Below are 17,130 nucleotides of genomic sequence, written 5' to 3' on the forward strand. Positions count from 1 at the left end.
TTTTTTTTTTTTTTTTTTTTTTTTTTTTTTTTTTTTTTTTTTTTTTTTTTTTTTTTTTTTGTCCTTCCCAAAAACTCCATCTTGTAGGGAGAAAAACATTGCAAACAATTCGATCTCCAATTATTATTTTAAAAAAATTGTATACGGGAAGAAGGCATTTTTTTCATAAAAAAAAATAAAAATAAAAAAATTAACCACTGTCTTCACGAGTTATCTTATCATATAGAATTATAGGTTGTTCAAGTTTTTTGACTAGCACCTTGAAGTTGTAGAGCAAGGATGCAACAAATTAAAACTTTATCACCACTTGCAGTTTCTACAACATTTCTCCTTCCACCTTTGAGAGCTGGAAGTATTCTCCCTACCATAGGATACAAACCAGCAACAAGGATAGCATGTAGAATTCCTGGATCTTGAGCATTTAGATTATACTCAAAGAAATAAAGAAACAAAGAAAAAGAAAAGGATGTAAGCTATGTGCCTCGTCATGGAGTAAAATTTGACTCATACACTTCATCATTTCATTCTAGGTATATTCTTTCAAATTTATTTTTCTATGAGTTTATCTTTTAACTTCAGAATGTGGTTAGGAGAATGGATATGATCAAAACAATTTTTTTTCAAGTTCAAATTTAAATAATATAATCAAATTTTTTTTTTTATTATTATTGTGTGCCATGACAGCTTAATTGATAGCCAACATGGAAAAATGGCTTCTTATTTTTTTTTTTTTTTTCACAAGGCAAACAATAGAAGATATATGACAACTCGACAATGATAGCTTAGTTGAACTAAGAACTAACGCAAGTTCATACTTTAATTTTTATGGCAGAAAATTGTAATTCTTTAAAAATTAAAAATACTAAAGACTAATCAGTTCCCAGCACGGGAAAATGTGATATTGGCTTCAACACCAGGCACCTTTAATCCAGTATGGATTGTTCGTGGACACACTCACAACATGCAATGTTTGTTGTAATTTAATTCCTTAAGGAAATGAAGACAAGACAACACAAAAATATAGCTTACCTCAACAGGTTCCAGGAGTCGTTCCATCGCATTTCGCACATACATCGTCTATGAGTTCATATAGGATTCTGTACAATCGGATCTCAACACATTTTTGTCTGCATAGCTTTCGACAAAGCACGGCGCCTTGAGATTAAATCCAAAAATAATTGCTTTACTTGCATGAGCAAGATCAATATTATTGCTGGTGGTCACATCTCCTATGGATTGCAATAGGAATTTCAGGGTAACATTATCCTGGGGTACCACCTGGAGAGCTTGTCTGACAGCCTCAATTCATCCCTAACCATAGTTTTATGGTTTGGCTTTAGCACCAAATAACAATAAACATCCAAGAGAAACCCCAAATCTAGGAAAATTTAGTTAGTGTGGCAAAATATATGATCCATAACGAACAGCTTTCTGATATCCCTAATGATTATTCATTTACTTATTGCATGGTTTTCAATATCCTATTTTTGAGTAATTTTCTGCTGCAGATTGATTCTGATGTGGAGCCAAAGATTCTCACTTCTCTTCGGGCTACCAAAATTTTTCAATATTATAGCATGGCGCGCCAGATAGGGGTCAAACCTATGACTTTTTGCTTAGGAAACAAACGCTCTATCCACTGAGCTACAGGCGCCACGTTGTATAATTCTAATTAAAGTAATTAAAATACCTATACAATACTTTAGGTGAAGAGAATAGAAAACGCGCCTGATAGAACCTATGACTTTCTTCTTAGGAAACAGATAGCTCTATCCAGCCTTTTCCGGGAGAAGGCAATCATTTTTGGATAACTACGAGCCCTCTTTATTGGGTTAAATTAGAATAAACTCATAAGTAACCTCTGCCATGATAACAAAATATACATGGCTCATGCTTGTAATCATAAGGTCATGAGTACTCATGACTCATGAGTTCACATGCTTGTTCCTCATTTGAGTCAATTTTGGTATCACGAGTATTACCAAAATGACAGTTTTAATTCACGTGTTTAATTCATACTAATTTTTATTCATAACTACTATTGTAGTCTTAATACCAACTTTCATCCACAAGTATGTTTTAGTGCCAATCATACTTTGAATTGGTTGTTATTCCTCCGGGTTGTAAAATCTTTGGATCATAATTAGTTAGAAGATAAAACCAGATGGTTTCACTGAAGTACAAGGCTAGGTTGTAATTGAAAATTACATGCAACGCGAGCGTCATAGTTACTTCACTGTGGATTAGAATGATACTTACCATAGTCGCTCTGCGAGACTTCGACTGCGAGAGACAAAATTTAAAATAAACTATCAATCTCTCAAAAAAATTTGAGAAAATAAATTTAATAGGAGGAGAATAAATTTTGAGATAGAAATTTTGGATTAATTTTTACGGAGTTACCATTTTTTGTCCAAATGTTTAATACTGGAACTCTATGGTTAAGCGTTCTTAACTTCCGGCAGTCACGGGATGGGTGACCCCCTGGGAAGTAAGCATAGTGCAGCGCTAAGATTCAACAATTGATATCAGAGCCGAGATCACGGGTTCGAGAAGAAGTTAGAATCTAAGGAACAAAGATGAAGATGAAGCTGAGAAAGCTAAGCAAGGAATGAAGAAGAAGAAGGTTGGAAGAATGAAGAAGTAAAAGATTTTGCTACAATAGATTTTAATTTAACCTAACACTATACAAGTCTGGACTAATATCTCAAGTAGTGTAATAATAGAAATAATAGATAATAAGGAATATTTGATTACGGGAAGGGTTTGATGCCACTAAACTACAAGGTCCTTGGCATCGATTGTTTCAATTAATTGGTCGAATTAATCAATATTTTATTATGTATACTATTTTTTATATTATATATTTGATACAACCATCTTGTACAAAAATTGTATTAAGGGGATGACTCTTAATGTACAAATAATAGGCTACTAACGTGGCTAGGAGTAATAATTCAATTAATTAGATTAATTTTGAATCAAACTAATTGGATTTTTTTTGAGAAGTTGTTACATAATCAACCAAACTAAATTATACTTTAACTAATTCGATTAATTGGTCAAATTAATCAAATTTTTATTATATATTTGATATAAACATATTGTAAAAATTGAACTACAGTAGATAGCACTTAATGTACAAATAATAGGCTAATGTCGTTAGGGTAGTGATTTGATTAATTCGATTACTTTTGAATCAAACTTAGGGTAGTCATTGGATTCAAAGTTGACAAATTTGGTTTCCTATAGTATTTTTGGTCATTATTACATGGAAGTTGAAAACTAATGAACCATATATTTTAGCTTCTCAAGCTTAGTAGGTTTACTATGTAAACAATATTAAGGAGCCTAATTGGCACGTTGTTGTCAAGACAAAGTCTCGTGATTTCTATCGAAAAGGATTATAAAATTTATTTTCACAATTACATTCATTTTAAGAGAAGTGACCATATTATTTAAAACCTAGTTCACACCAAATTACTTGACACCAACTTGAATGCAATTTTAGTGGCAAACATTGATTACAATAATATAACTTCACACAATATTCATCTATTTAATTATAGTGACAAAGTCATTGTAACAACTAATTACTCGTCACAATTATCATAAATTAGTGACAAAACTTGAAATCAACTCAATTATAGTCACAATTTAGTAATTTTTGTTACAAAATTATAGAGCGTCACAAATATTTGTAACAATTTTATCACAAAAAATGATAATATTAAGACAATAAAGTTCATAGAGGCGAGACATTTGCTCACTGCGCACAAGAAGCCCCCTCACTTTGGCCCCCTCACATGAGACTCGATCTTGGTCTCTTCTCCCAAACTTCACCCTGTAACCAATTGAGCTGCATATGCGAGCTACTCATTTACTTTTACTCCATGATGTGGCAATGAATGATGAGTTATTGTTAGTTTTTATGTGTATTGGAAGTATTTATTGCCAAGATATTCTTGCTTCCTTGTTCTTACAATACTATGCTTTTTTGTATGTCTGGTTGGAAATCCTTCATAGTTTTGTTTATGGTAATCACGTTGCGTATATGGAAAGGTGGTAGTTTTTATATATTAGGGTTTTGGGAGTATAAAGGCAACTTGTGTTGTTCAATTGTGGATATGGCAGTAGAGTTAGGCCATATACACCAATGAATCATACACGATTCTTGAGGAAAGTATTGCCAACATGACAAGAGAGAAGTGAAGAGAGAATGAAGAAGTGAGTCCTGCAAAACAAAAGATCATAGCAGTAAGTGGGCCCCACAATTTTTTTTGCCCAGCCAAGCCACGCACGCATGGCTGTCACTATGCGCCCAGCGGGCGCGTGAAGTGCACGACTCGCTGGCCGCCTCAGGCGCGTCTGACATTAGCATTAATTTTTCTTTTTTTCTAAATTGAGTTTGTTTTGTTTTTTTATTCACCCCTTCATATTTTCTATTTCCTAATCATACTTACAAAAACTTCTCAATTACCTGAAATATCCCCACTGATAAGGATAACCATGTGACTATAGTCCATCATTGAGTTATTGTGTTATGAAGAAATAAATAGGCATAGGTCATGCGTCATGAGAAATTCGTGACTATTAATTTCTAATCATATATACTCTTAAACAACGTCAATGGGTAGCAGGAGGTGATTCAATTATATAAGCGTCTGTGTTATTTGTACTTAAATAATTTGCTTAGTAATTGATCTTGATATGAGCCTGTACTCCTTAGATTCAAACGGGTTAACAATTCGGTGCCTTCTTGATTGTTGTCTATTATAATTATTTACTGCATTATTATATTGATGTTAGTCTCTGCATGATTGAGAAATTAAAATTGTGACTCCAGTCTCTTAGTACGTATGTAGCGTCTAAATGGATAAATCCAGTCTAATCTATACATTGTATACTGAGTATATATAGTTTTTCAGTTATATATCTTCATCCTGAAGTAAAACTTATCCATAGCCATATATATGACTTTTGAGTAGATTGGGAATTGAATAGCAAATTAAAGTGGGATATATAGCCAGTTATACATATACATTTAAATGTTGCACGCCTCTTGATCTTGCACCAATTCCAACGCAACTACGCAACTCAGTTCATCACAACAAGTCTTGAATCTAACATTACGATAGATTATCATTCATTTTACATATATTTCCAAGAATATAATATAATGTTACATTGCATGCTGCATTTAAGATACATATATAGACCCTTCGGTTCCCGCTTCCTCTACATCCGGCCATAATCTCCAGTTTCCAGTGTTGTCTGTCTTTCCATTGCCGTATAAATTTTCAGTAATAGCATCCCAAGCTCTCTCACACTGTCTCTCCTTCACCCTTTCAGCAACTAAGCTTTAATTTAGCTACTCCGATCGATCATCCTTTTTGCAGTATGGCGATGAGTCCGAAGGATCACATTGAGGATATCCGCAGAAGAAAATTTTCAATCGGTGGAGAGCCAAACTCTCTGAGGGAGGACCTCCATCAGGCCGTTAAAAACCTCTCCGCCGAGCTCTACTCAAAGGATGTTCACTTTTTCATGGAACTCATTCAGGTACATATATATTATATTAAAATATAATGTCCTTTTTGTTCTTCATCAATAGTTCAGTTTGTAGCTAGTAGCTAGTTAGTCCATTTCTTAATACGTAAGTGATGGATGGTGTGCAGAATGCTGAGGATAATGAGTACGAGTCGGGAGTGAAACCCAGCCTGGAATTCGTGATTACGTCGAAAGACATAACGGAGACGGGAGCGAAAGCGACTCTATTGATATTCAACAACGAGAAAGGGTTTTCCAGTAGGAATGTTGAATCCATTTGTAGCGTCGGCCTTTCCACTAAGAAAGGCCAACGCAAGAGTGGCTATATTGGCGAGAAAGGTTTTTGTCTTCCCCTTATCATTATCTATTCATTCATTTTTAAGAATATCAAGAACATTTTTCTATGAGACCAACCAAGATTAATTTGTCATACTGTTAACTTGGTAATGTGGCCTATTGGCCTTCTTGGTATAAGTCTGCTATGTCTAAATTATGCTTTCTGATACTATATATTCAATCCAATATAATATGGGATAGAGTTTTCTGATCTGATGTGGTGTTTCAGGGATTGGGTTCAAGAGTGTGTTTTTGATCACTGCTCGGCCTTACATATTTAGCAATGGCTACCAGATTCGATTTAACGAGGAGCCGTGTGAGCACTGCGGTATTGGGTTTATTGTTCCAGAATGGGTGGATGGGAACCCTATTCTTGCACGGATAAACCAAATCTATGGTTCTTCAAGGAAACACCCTACCACAACTATGGTTTTGCCGCTCAAGTCTGACAAGGTGGCTCCAGTGAAGCAGCAGCTTTCAAGCATTCATCCTGAGCTTCTATTATTTCTCTCAAAGATAAGGGAGCTTTCGGTCAGGGAAGAAAACGAGGATCCAAAGCTCAATTCTGTTAGTGCGGTTTCCATTTCAAGCGAGAGAGATCTTGTGAGGAAGAAAAACATTGATGCTGAGTCTTTCCTGCTGGTTCTTTCTGCTGATGAAAAGGCTGCTGGGAGCAATGGACAATGCAGTCACCATATGTGGAGGCAAAGATTCCCAGTTAAGAAGGAATGCAGAGTTGATAGGAGAAAGGAGGTTGATGAGTGGGTGATCACCCTTGCGTTTCCTTATGGAGAACGGCTCAACCGCGGAAATATCTCTCCTGGGATTTATGCTTTCCTTCCTACAGAAATGGTCACGAACTTCCCCTTCATTATTCAGGCAGACTTCTTGTTATCATCGTCCAGGGAGGCCATTCTTTTGGACAACAAATGGAACAAGGGAATTCTCAACTGTATTTCTGTGGCCTTCTTAGCTGCATTTACCTCCTTAGTCAAGGCTAACATAGATGCTCCCACTTCTACTCTTGTTCATATGTTTAACTTTCTGCCCCTTAAAGGTTCTCCATATTCCAGTCTTAACTCGATCAAAGACTCAATCAGAGAGAAACTTCTCCAGGAGGATATTATGCCGTGCCAGTCATATACAACGCAGAAGTATTTCCGAAAACCAAATCAAGTTGGAAGGCTAAAGCCTGCATTTTGGACTTTGGTGGATAAGGCAAGGAAGCAAGGGGTGAGTTTCCTTAATATTTCTTCCCATGGGAAATATATTCTGAACCATGCATTTGATCAGGAGAAGTACAATGACATTTTGAAGTTTTTGGATGTAAAGTATGTAGAAGACGAGTGGTATTCGAGGTGCATTCAGAGTTCTGATCTTGTGTTGGGTGTCTCAGAAGATCTATACCTGGAACTTCTGCTATTTGTTGCTGATTACTGGGGGTCATTTTCAAAGACAAGTATGGTGAAAATACCATTGTTGAAGTATCTTGACAGTAACCTGCATGTCGGATTGTGTAGTGTGAATTCTGCTTCCACAAGAGATCATCTAAAGCTGTTTATATGCACTCACTCAGGTGATGTATCATGGCTGACAAGTTGGCACAGAGAGTTCCGTTGCGTTGGGGGGTACTTAATTGCTGAATCAACACAAAAAGAACTTCACAGTAGCGCTTCAAAGTGGCAGAAAGTGTTCGATTGGCTTTGCAGTAAGCCGAGTGTGAAGTCTGTAGACGTGGAAAAGTATGCAGTTATGATCCGCGACTCACTGAGTCATGATCAGAAGCTTATTCTCGCATATGCTCATTTCCTGTATCACTCATTCAAGCAGAAGTATTTGTCTGCAACCCAAATTGGTCCGCTTTGTCTTGAAATGCCCCTTGTTGATGATTATGGGCAGGTGGCCACCAAAAGAAAGCGTGTTGTACCTGCTAACGGAAGTAAATGGGTGCAGCTTCTTGGCTCCTCTAATCCATGGAAAAGAGATGGTTACATTGAGCTGGGAGGAGAGTATTTGCATGATCAAAGATATGCTTGTGTGTATACCAAGAAGGAAGATCTCCTTCAGTTTCTTAAATCCCATGCTCGTGTTTTGGATATTCCCAGTTTGCCTCCTCCAGATGTTTCACTATCTAGTATGGCTTCCCCACTAACCAGGGATAATGCACTCCTGCTGTTAGATTGGATTGGTAAAATGAAAGTGATTCCGGAGAGATTCTTGAGCTGCATAAGGGAAGGATCTTGGCTTAGAGTCCGTCTATGTGGTAATCCAGGCTTCAGGCCCCCGTCACAATCCTTCTTACCTTCCTCGTCCTGGGGAGATCATTTGCAGAATGGATCTTTGCCTGTTGATATTCCATTAGTTGATAAGGAGTTTTATGGTAATGTGATTTCTGAGTATAAGGAATCTCTGAGAACTGCTGGTGTTATGTTTGAATTGCAGGATGCTTGTGAGTTTATTGCGAGGCATTTTATGTCTCTGGCTGCTTCTTCTGCCTTTACAAAATTTGATGTCATTTCGATGCTGAATTTCATTAGGTATTTGAGGGCTAAATTTCTCCCTCCTGATAGTTTCATCAACAGTGTCAAAGATAAGAGGTGGCTCCAGACAACTCAAGGCAACAGGACCCCAGGTCAATCTGTGTTTCTTGATAAGGAATGGGCTGCTGCATCACTGATCAGCAACATCCCGTTTGTTGATCAAAATCATTATGGCCATGAAATTCTTGCTTACAAGGAAGAACTCAAGCTCCTCGGTGTTATCTTTGGTTTTAATCAAAATTTCCAGCTAGTTGTTTCCAACTTGAAACCTTCAGGGTCATTGACTTCACTAAGTGCTGAAGCAGCTCTCCTGGCACTAAACTGTATTCGTCACTTGCGTTTAGGTTCTTCTCATAGTCTGTGCACAGCCCTCGCGGGCAATAGATGGTTAAAGACTGTGAGGGGATACAGATCTCCTACTGAATGTTTCCTACCGGATCCAACCTGGGTTAGCCTTCTTCAGGTTTTCGATTGCTTTCCTTGCATTGATGAGAAGTTCTATGAGAGTAAAATCAGTTGGTTCAAGCATGAGCTTAAAATGTTGGGTGTGGTGGTTAGTTTTGAGAATGCTACTAAGCCATTTGCTGAAGTTTTTAGACAGCAGGCATCAAAATCTGCATTGAGTAAGAGCAATGCACTTTCTTTCCTGGAATGCTACAAGAAGTTAAAAGCAAACAGCTTGAATTTACTAAAGTCAGATGGAGATATAGGGAAAGTTATTCAAGAGGTTAAGTGGCTTAGAACAAGACTTGGTAGTGCCAGTACACCCAAAAAGTGCATCTTGTTTGGTAAAGAATGGAAAGCCATTTCTTCTGTCTCTCTGTTACCCTTTCTGGATGAGGCTTATTATGACCAGGGCATTCTTGGGTACAAAGCCGAGCTTTATAGTATGGGCGTCACTACCACTTTTAGAAAAGGCTCAAAATTTGTTCCTGCAGGGCTCCGATTGCCTAAGAATCCTGGTGAAATTTCGCCTTCTGTTGTGTGTTCACTTCTGCTGTGCTTAAGGAATTTACAAGAGGATGATGACAAGAATCTTATCTCCGTTCTCTTGGAGAAACTCGATCATAAGTGGATCAAGACTCAAGAAGCAGGTTATCGATCTCCAAAGCAGTGTTTGCTATTTGGTTCTAGTTGGAATGGTTGTTTGAAGCTAGAGGATGGACCCTTCATTGATGAAAAGTTTTACGGTTCAGAAATTTTGTCATACAAAAAAGAACTTCAGGCTTTGGGGGTAGTGGTTGAGGCCAAAGATGGATGCTCCTTGGTTGCTGATTACCTTGATGTGCACTCTAATCGTGACACCATCAATCGGATATATACTTACTTGAACAATCATGGTTGGGTTCCTACCAGTGATGTAAGTGCAAAGATATGGATTCACAATGGGGAGAATAGTGGAAAGTGGGTGAGTCCTAAGGATTGTGTTCTCCATGATAAAACCAATCTTTTTGGTTCACACTTGTTTGTCTTAGAGAAGTATTACAGCCATGAATTGCTGGTTTTCTTCAGCAGATTGGGAGTTAATAGCAATCCTACTGTGGAAGACTACTTGAAGCTTTGGAAGGAATGGGAGTGTGCAGAGAGGAGATTACTGCCTTCTGAGTGCTGTGCCTTTTGGGAGTTTATAGTGAACCATTGGAGCTCAAAGACACAGAAATTTCTTGCAGAGAATCTATCCAAACTCCCTGTTTGTTCAGTCCAGGATGATGGGATATTGTTGCTGGACAAACACGACGTTTTTATAGCCGATGATCTCTACAAGAAGGACCTTTTTGAACAAAGCTCTGTGGATCCTCTGTTTGTCTGGTACCCCCAGCCAAGCCTGCCATCCCTGCCTAGAACCAAGCTTCTCAATATCTACAGAGAAATTGGTGTTGGGGCTTTGTCAGAATCTGCCCAGAACATGGGACTTTCTTCAATCGACTGTGCCGGGCTGGAACTGGCCAATCCGGATATGATCTTCATCGGGAAAAACCTGTCCACTCTCATTCTCGGTTTCCTAGCTCAGCCTTCTCTGGAGATTGAAGCCGAGAAGAGGCATGAGTTGGTCAGGCAACTTGTGAACACCAAGTTTCTGAAGCTGAAAGAACCAATTGCGGTTGACTATAGGCTGTCACTTTCTTCTGGGAAAATTGTGATTGCTAAGGCCAGGAGAATGATGGTGTGGGAGAGAGAGAGGTCCAAGTTCTTCATTGCAGATATTGAGAAATTGGGTGGTTGCCAATGTGTCCTGGAATATGCTACTTATTACTCTGAAGAAGTTTCCAAGGGGATATTGTGGGAGAAAGAAGATGCAGTTCGTGAGCTTGCTGAACTCATCAGGTTGGGGTTCATCGTCAAGTTTGATAAGGTAGCTATCAGCTTCCTGATGAAGATAAACAATCTCCAGATTTTCAAGGAAGATGAACTGTTTCTGTCTTCTGTTTTTCCTGCTGAATAGGTGGTTGGTATGTTTTCTTCTTTCCCATTTTTATTGGATGTTTTCTGTTGTTTCACAATCTCAAGCTTTAGACTTATTTGTGCACTAATTTCCATTTTTCTTAATTCACAGATTTGGCACGTAGTTTGCAATGGTGGTGTGGTGCTGCGGCAACCGAGGATCTCCAACTACTCTTGTTTTGTTTTGCATTCTCTTGTCAAAATGATGTTATCGTTAATGTCTTTTTCTTTTGGTTTTTAAAATTATGGTATTATGTATTTGGCACCAACTTATTTTGAATGAACTGGGTGGCATTCGTCTTGTATTTGTATGTTTTACATGGTCTACTTCATACTTTTCACATTTTTGTGTGGCGTTTCAAAATAAACTTTAAGCCAATTAAAACTTACCCAACTGAGCCATTGTTCCATGGAAATTGATTGCAGATTGCACATATGGACACCAACAATTGATATGGCATTGATCAATAATGTGCATTCACCTTATTCAATAAAAATTTAGCAGAAAAGTAGGACTTACTATTTTCGTTTCTTAGTTCACTTTGATTTCAGGGGATAACAAAGAATCCGGATAAAGAATGCTCTTTAACCAGGTTTGGTCGAGGATTATCTTGCCTAGTGCTTGTGTTGGTGATTTTCCAGGTCTGGTGATCAAGAGCCAGCGGCAAAACCAGTCTATTACTTCTGGGAGAAATAGCTTGTAGTAGAATGTCACTGTCATCCATGAGGGATCTGTCAAGTAGTTGTCTCCTCGACATGCACTGTTTACGATTGCCTTTGCAGACTTCTCTGCTGGCTCCATTGGCACCACAGTCAATTCAACCTTGTGCCAAACACATTTTATGGAAAAAATGACTATTAGGATCCAAAAGCTATAACCACTAACAAATGCGCAACTTTATTTTCTCATACCACCATTTTAGGACTTGGCACTTATTGGCCTCCGCCCAACAATCACATATTTATACTCATAATCAATCAAACATGTTGTAATCAAGCTAAACTAAAGGGGAAGAGTTAGCTTACATCTCTCATTTCTTGATCAACTTCCATTTCTCCTGATTTCCCCAGAAATTTTCCCTTGGTCATTTCTGATTCAGTTAGCCCCGGGGTTACGATGGTTATTCCAATATCTGATCGGAGTTCTACTCTTAAGGTCTCATAAAAGCTTACCACTGCAGCTTTGCTTGCCTAAAATAGCAAAGATGAACATAATAAACCATGAGAGAATTGAATATGCAGATTAATGGAAGAATGAGAGAGATGGGAGACTTCACATTATAGAAGCTCAGCCTTGGAGCGTTTAGCCAACTACCAGACGATGCAATTACAATGATCCTGCCTTTACTTCTCTTCAAATGAGGAATTGCAAAATAGGTTGTATAAACTGATCCCCAGAAGTTTATGTCCTACACACACAATTTGATTTTGAATAAGTATCAATCATTTGATTAAATAAACATACGTTTCATACTGATTTGATGAGAGAAACAGAGGAATTACCATTGAAGGTGCAAAGTTTGTGATATCATTCACATCTTCAAACATGCTTAGCGGTGTCACTGAAGCATTGTTCACCAAATGATTCACTGAAACAAAATTATTTTGTTAGGATCAAACTCAAGTTTGTGATATCATTCACATCTATCTTCAAACTCTTACATTGACCAAAGTGGTTAATGGCTTCATGAATTAGCAGCTGACAGTCTTCTAGTTTAGAAACGTCTGCGCGTACGGTAATAACATATGGAGAGCCAAGCCTACTCGCCCTTTCTGCAACTCCTTCAAGACTCTTCTCCCTTCTTGCCGCTAGAACTAAGTATGCTCCTCTCCTTGCATATTCATACGCTAAGTGCTTCGATTTGTGACCCAAAAAATTCATATTTTAATTCCACAGTAGATCAGAGTGTTTATTCAGTCACAATTGAATAAACCATCATGAATTGAAGAAGCATATATAGTTGAAATAGAAAAGGAAAACATTTTTAATTCAGAAACTAGTGTTTCATACCTCGCCGATGCCAGACGATGCTCCGGCGATGACAACGACTTTTCCGGCGACGTTTTCCGGGAAAACAGAGCGCAAGACAAAGCGAAGAATCTTGAAAATGAGATAGGGCGGTGAAAAGAAGACGAAGGCATTTAGTGTGATGATAGGTGCAAGTAGGTTCAGTATTTTGTGAACGAATTCCATGGAGTTTCTCCGGTACGGTGGCTGGGGTTTTAGTGTGACTGTTCCTGGCCAAGGAGACCACGTGGCAAATAGTACAGCAACGGTTGAGGTTTAAATGACACGTGTCTTTGTGCATTGCGAAACCAACCTAAACAATTTCCCTTCAATGGATAATGGATATGATTCATATGAATTGTTAGGAAAAAAGTTTAAAGATAAATGCAGAAGCTTCTTCTCATTTCTTTTTTTTTATTTTTTTATTAACATTATCATGCTCTTGTTGAAGACGTGGGGGCATTTTTTCAAAACTCATCCTGCTCAGCTCCCTTGAATGTGAATGTCTCACCCTCATTTTTCAATTTTAGTTCATATGATTTTAACCATTTTAGTGATCTATCTTCTGGTGCAAGTAGAAGGCCCATAATGCAATGTGTAACTGTGGTTGCTACTAAACAAAAAACAAAAAGGGAAGGCAATGAATCATATGAGGATTTTGTAAACCTTAATGGCATATTTGGTAAGGGAATTGTAATTCCTTACCCGGCCCCCAAATTTCACATAGCAAAAAAAAGTTGGATCACATTTTGATGGAAGGATGGTAATTGCTTTTTCCACGAAACTGTAATTCTTCTGTTCTGAGGAATTGAAATTCTTAGGGTCTCTTATGAATTGTAATTCATTTCATGGAATAGAAAAAAAAATTTCTCATTATTAAATGAACACTAAATTAGCTTGCTCACGAGCTCTTAGCAAACGAGCTTACAATAATTGTTCAAACTCTGTTTCCTTATGAATCGAGCTCTAACATTTGTTTATTTGTATTTGTTTACGTTAATAAATGAACGCTTACCGAACATAAACACGCGTAACTTACAAACACCTCTGTTCACCCCTACTGCGGATTGATATTGATAAGACAAATTACTTCTTTAGTTCTTTTAAATTTTAGATCAAACATCAATACACTTTTTGTGTATGGTTGGCTGGCTGGTCTATGTAGATCATTATAATTAACTTTATTTGATTGCAAATTACTTTGATTTTTAGAATTATTTGTGATTTTATGTTATCAAGAGATTAGGTTATTTTTGATAACTTTTTATTTTTTGTTTTGTACTTTTGAGACAAATGTTCAAACTACGTACAACATAGTCCAACAAAATAAAAGAAAAGAAAAATGATGGAGGAGACTTTAGCTAGTTAGAAGCAATGATGGCAAGGGTTTGGTAAGTTACATAGTAGCTCAAACAATTAAAAGATTCTCAAACACAAATTTATATGGTTAAATCTAGTATTTTGCTATTATATCGTAACAATTGTTATTCAAACATAGAAAAATAAAGATGTACCTTAGTAAATAATGATTAAAATAGATTCTAATTAAGGACTCAAGCTTTGGACATGGCCATGTTGGTGATGCAACGAACCTTGCTTCTGAATATTGAGGGTGGCTTGATTTTAAGTAATGCAATTAACTCCTTTGTTTTTTAGTAAACATCAAATGGCATTAGCGGTTTTGAAAGAGAAGTTCTTAATTATTTCTTATTTTCTTAAAAGCAAAATATATGCCTAAGCCCTGTGGATCTTTTGACTAATAATGTATATATGTACAATGGTAATGAACATAGGAAGGTTTTTTCTAATTGAATTATTGTGTTATTTCCTACCAATACAACCAAAGACAAGTCACCACAAGTATGTAATACATGTCATTCCTTGTCTCCTTATTAGGCTTAGCTTACATAGAAGAAAACATGTGCATTAATTAATAGCTTACTTTTTTTTTGTTTAAGCAAGAGATGTACATATCACAATATAATATATTATTTTTAAAAAAATTATGGTTCAGAATAAATGAAATCATACCTAATTGTGCTGTACATGAAATGAGACTTTAACCTAAAAGACACTGAAAACACAATTCACATGTAAATGTTAGTCATTAATGATTTTGGTTGAGTCAAGAATGAGGAAATTTGATTGTGATATATATATATATATATATATATATATAGGATTAAACCAAGAGGTGTTCTGAGCATATGAGACATATATATATATATTTAAGCTCGTACTATACTTAGAGTCTTAGACTAATTCCCGTTTCCACCGGACCCACTCAATTAATTAAGGGACAAAGTGCTGGTTAGATTATATTGATTTTTCCATATAAGAGAGGTGCAAACTCCCGACCTCTATTAAGGGACAAGAGTGTAAGGGCACTCATACCAACCATGCTGATTTTTGTGATATTTTGTTGAAAACACAATTCACAACATAATTTTGTAGAAAATTATTTTCAAATATGTACAGCTTTGAGATTAATTATTGATTATTATGGTGTATGGAGGGTGCACAATTAAGATACAGATGCACCCAATTTAATGCCATATGTCACGGCATCCATTAAAACAAGATTGTAGCACTTAATTACTCCTTCACTTTCTGTCCCATCGAAACCAAATTCAACAAACTTACCTAAATCTTATATGTCAAAAATGCAGACAAATGTATTTTTTTGACACCTTTATCCTCATTATTATAAGACTAATATCAGCCTTGTTTCATAATCATGCTCGACCCAACCTTTAATCTTACACTTTCGTTAAGTGTTCAATTTTACTAAATTATTAAATTAAATATTAAAAAAAAACTATTCCCTCCCTCACATAAATAAGTTTCCATTTTATGTTGTGAATAAAAACTTTTGGATAGACACATACATTTACCTTATTATGAGTTTATATTTTTGTTCCAAAAATTTTTAAAATTAATTTTTATGAAATTTTTGAGAAATTAAATTTATAATAAATGCTTTATCTTTATGTATATATATGTACCAATTTTTTCCACATGAAAAAGAGAAATACACCATATATATTGTATTTCTTTTAATTAAAATTCATAAACAAAAATAGTTTATGCCTAGCTTTTTATTCTCGATCTTCACTACTTATGTAGCTTTGTTTATTTTTAGGGTAAGTCATGTTCAAAAAATATTATTTAAGTCTAGAGTATACAAGTTGTACATATCAATGACTTATTATTAAACCGAAAGGGCTTTCGATCGTTACTTTCAAATATTAACTGCAATTTGATAGTCCAAAGAGTTAAAAGTAGTAAACTCATGCCAAAATTAATATTGTTTCAAAATATAAAGATTATTAAATTTAAGGAACTTTTTATCATCGATTTTATGCTTGGCAAATTATATTTTAGTAATTGACAAATACTTAGAATGATCCAATAGTATAAATTGAATGTAAATAAAATAAAATTATCTTCACTCTCATGATTATTATTGTATTTGAATTGAATGGATGCCCTTGAGCGTACCTTTTCCTGCATGCATTTTGTTGAGTTCGTTGCAATGCAGTAGTGTTAGCATTCCGAAAAGCTTTCATGAGAGAATCGAAGGCTCATCACGCAAACTATTTTCCTGACACTCAGGAATGAAGTTATCTTGAATAGAAAAAGAAAAAAAAAGAGGATATATTTTCAATTTTTTCCTTTATGAATTATAGCAGTAAATGTAAAAAATATTTCTTTGATTTCATATTCAAAGAAATTTTACAATATTTATTACATAGTGATAAATATTACGGAGTATTGATTTTTTAATTGACCAAATGTTTTCAATTAATCAATTAAATTTTAACCAAAGACCTTGTGGTCAAGCGGCATAGTTGTGGCTTTACCACCTGAGAGGTCACAGCTTTAATCCTTGGTGAGTACGTTCTACATTGTTTTATTTTTTTATGAAACTAATCCATTACAATATACACTGAGAATAATTCGAATAGGACATTATATTGATGGATACCCTACAACCCTCCATAACTCCCCAATTAAATTACCCATTAATTTTCCATAAATCTCCCTAATTATCCATAAAATCCCTTTATTACCCTATTAATTATCCATGAATGCCCCCTACCCACCATCTACAATTCCTATGTTATAAAAGAGGGAAGAAACGAGAAAAAAAAAAAAGGAAAAAAAAAAAAAGCTCCATCTCTCCGTAGAAAAAAGCAAAATAACATGTACAAAATTATTAAGCAAAATAGTAAGTATGATACGAATTTAAAA

The 17,130-nt window shown here is 35.9% G+C and overlaps 2 protein-coding genes and 1 non-coding gene across 3 annotated transcripts; 1 reads left to right on the top strand and 2 right to left on the bottom strand.

Moving 5' to 3' along the window:
• Positions 1–1,581: 1,581 nt before the first annotated feature.
• On the bottom strand, positions 1,582–1,654 carry TRNAR-CCU. The gene has a single exon. It is a non-coding gene; the product is annotated as a tRNA-Arg (tRNA).
• A 3,746-nt stretch (positions 1,655–5,400) lies between these two features.
• On the top strand, positions 5,401–10,869 carry LOC116010725. Its single transcript, XM_031250239.1, has 3 exons — positions 5,401–5,562; positions 5,679–5,889; positions 6,116–10,869. The coding sequence occupies exons 1-3, from the start codon at positions 5,401–5,403 to the stop codon at positions 10,867–10,869; spliced, it is 5,127 nt and encodes a 1,708-aa protein (XP_031106099.1).
• Positions 10,870–11,304: 435 nt separating this feature from the next.
• On the bottom strand, positions 11,305–13,178 carry LOC116011203 (11-beta-hydroxysteroid dehydrogenase 1B-like). The gene is made up of 6 exons (XM_031250734.1): positions 12,880–13,178; positions 12,531–12,723; positions 12,372–12,457; positions 12,146–12,277; positions 11,895–12,059; positions 11,305–11,691 (listed from the first exon to the last, which is right to left on the bottom strand). Exons 1-6 carry the CDS (start codon positions 13,060–13,062, stop codon positions 11,401–11,403), a joined length of 1,050 nt encoding a protein of 349 aa, XP_031106594.1. The 5' UTR covers positions 13,063–13,178; the 3' UTR covers positions 11,305–11,400.
• Between the last annotated feature and the right edge of the window lie 3,952 nt (positions 13,179–17,130).

This window comes from Ipomoea triloba, chromosome 2 (assembly GCF_003576645.1).
Source record: "Ipomoea triloba cultivar NCNSP0323 chromosome 2, ASM357664v1".
In the NCBI taxonomy this organism is placed as follows: Eukaryota; Viridiplantae; Streptophyta; class Magnoliopsida; order Solanales; family Convolvulaceae; genus Ipomoea; species Ipomoea triloba.

What these genes read in the sequence shown, in the direction of transcription:
- LOC116011203 (XM_031250734.1), bottom strand. Translation starts at nt 13,062, where the DNA reads ATGGAATTCGTTCACAAAATACTGAACCTACTTGCACCTATCATCACA. An exon ending in CATTAACCACTTTGGTCAAT is followed by an intron (nt 12,458 to 12,530) that starts GTAAGAGTTTGA and finishes ATTTTGTTTCAG; the next exon opens with TGAATCATTTGGTGAACAAT. An exon ending in CAAACTTTGCACCTTCAATG is followed by an intron (nt 12,278 to 12,371) that starts GTAATTCCTCTG and finishes TTGTGTGTGTAG; the next exon opens with GACATAAACTTCTGGGGATC.
- LOC116010725 (XM_031250239.1), top strand. Translation starts at nt 5,401, where the DNA reads ATGGCGATGAGTCCGAAGGATCACATTGAGGATATCCGCAGAAGAAAA. An exon ending in TTTTCATGGAACTCATTCAG is followed by an intron (nt 5,563 to 5,678) that starts GTACATATATAT and finishes GATGGTGTGCAG; the next exon opens with AATGCTGAGGATAATGAGTA. An exon ending in TGGCTATATTGGCGAGAAAG is followed by an intron (nt 5,890 to 6,115) that starts GTTTTTGTCTTC and finishes GTGGTGTTTCAG; the next exon opens with GGATTGGGTTCAAGAGTGTG.